Source organism: Austrofundulus limnaeus, unplaced genomic scaffold, assembly GCF_001266775.1.
Source record: "Austrofundulus limnaeus strain Quisiro unplaced genomic scaffold, Austrofundulus_limnaeus-1.0 Scaffold102, whole genome shotgun sequence".
Lineage (NCBI taxonomy): Eukaryota > Metazoa > Chordata > Actinopteri > Cyprinodontiformes > Rivulidae > Austrofundulus > Austrofundulus limnaeus.
The window spans coordinates 240,470-242,131 of record NW_013952504.1 but is presented as its reverse complement, the minus strand read 5'-3'; the positions used below and the strand labels follow the sequence as shown (position 1 = coordinate 242,131).

The following is a 1,662-nucleotide window of genomic DNA, read 5'->3' as shown; positions in this document are numbered from 1 at the left end:
GGCATGGGATTCCTTCCCCGGGTGGAATGAGGAAAAAAAAGTCAGCAGCTCTTCACTCGACGTTTATCCACAAACTGGTCCTGGATTAAGCTCCAAAGTTTTTATCAGTCAGATTCCACCGTGAAAAATGTCTGTTTTATCCCCTTTTATGAGTTTTTGGCCATTGACTATCTTTAAATCGCTGCTTCCTGGTACAACAGTCGGCTCTGGAAGCGATCACTTTTTTCTTTTTTTCCTTTCCTTTTTTTGAAGCGAGTGGTTGAAGCAAATGGAGCATAAGAGCCCCCTGGTGGCTGAAGAAAAAAATACATGTGTAAGCTGCACCGCGGTCTATAAGCCGCATGGTTCAAAGTTCAGGAAAAAAGTCACGGCTTATAGTCTGAAAAATACGGTATTTATTATATGCATCAGTTGTACTCGAGCTAACCAGCGATGTCATCCTAAATATTAGTTAATTTTAGATAATGTGACTTTTATGTTTAATAAAACGATCAGTTTAGAGAACAGAGGAATGTATGTTGTACTCTGAACACACATGGATACATCTGTGTTCTGCAGTGATGGAACCACAGACGTCACACGCACAATGCATTTTGGAACGCCATCTGTTTTTGAGAAGGTGAGTTCATAATCGCAGGTTTTATTGATTAGATCCATTTGAGTAACTTTTTGTGCTGCAGAGATTTGATGAAAAAATCATTACTGCTCATTAAACCTGAACATTTAATTTTATTTTGTCATTTTTGTGCTTTTCATGTAGGAATGCTTTACTTACGTCCTGAAGGGACACATCGCTGTCAGTGCTGCTGTTTTCCCCAACGGAACAAAAGGTGATAACTGCTTTCATAACCAGAAACTAGATATCACGATTAAGAAACCTTATTTTATTCTTCCTCGGGTCGTTAAAAAACATATAGCCTCAGAATAATGCAGGCATCCTTTTAAATAAGTTTATTATATTAGTAGTTAGAAACTTCAGTTGCAAATCTCACAGAACAATTTGTAGAAGTAAATAAAATAAGTAACACTCCAATAAACTTGATCTTTGATTATAGTATATTTCATAAAGCAAAATAATTTGTAACATTAAAAAAAGAGATCAAAACTCAGCAAACGCTATGTTTTAGGAAAATTGAGACATGGATGCTGAGATGAGCTGTCTGATAAAAAAGTTTTCTTCTTCCTTTTTTAATTAATAAATATGTTGAGTGTAAAACATAGATGTTCACATGTTCAGTCCTTTTGCTGAAACAATTTGTTTTCTTCCAGGTCACCTCTTGGACTCATTTGCCCGTGCAGCGCTGTGGGAAGCAGGACTAGACTACCTTCACGGTACGGGTCACGGTGTGGGCTGCTTCCTCAACGTCCACGAAGGGCCCTGCGGCATCAGCTACAAAACCTTCGCGGACGAACCCCTGGAGGCTGGCATGATTGTCAGTGACGGTATGACACAAAACCGGACGGGACTGCTCGGGTCGCTGAACTCAAAAAGGCTGCTGCAGCTGTCATTATTTATTTAAAGTTTTTCAAGACCACAAACTTAGTTACATTTATAATCATTTTGAAAGAAACGTGGGGAAACAAGAACATAGTTGCCTTACAGTATAGTGGGGAGAATTAAAACGGCAGGTTGGCATTTATATATATATATATATATATATA

General features: G+C 38.3%; 1 protein-coding gene across 1 annotated transcript in view; it reads left to right on the top strand.

Annotated features, from left to right (window-relative positions):
* xpnpep1 (X-prolyl aminopeptidase (aminopeptidase P) 1, soluble) overlaps window positions 1-1,443 on the top strand; it is a gene marked incomplete at its 3' end in the record, with an annotated part of 20,754 nt that extends 19,311 nt beyond the window's left edge. The window contains 3 exon segments of the mRNA XM_014013488.1: window positions 559-619; window positions 761-830; window positions 1,270-1,443. Of these exon segments, the coding sequence (XP_013868942.1) occupies window positions 559-619; window positions 761-830; window positions 1,270-1,443 (305 nt within the window).
* Window positions 1,444-1,662: the final 219 nt, after the last annotated feature.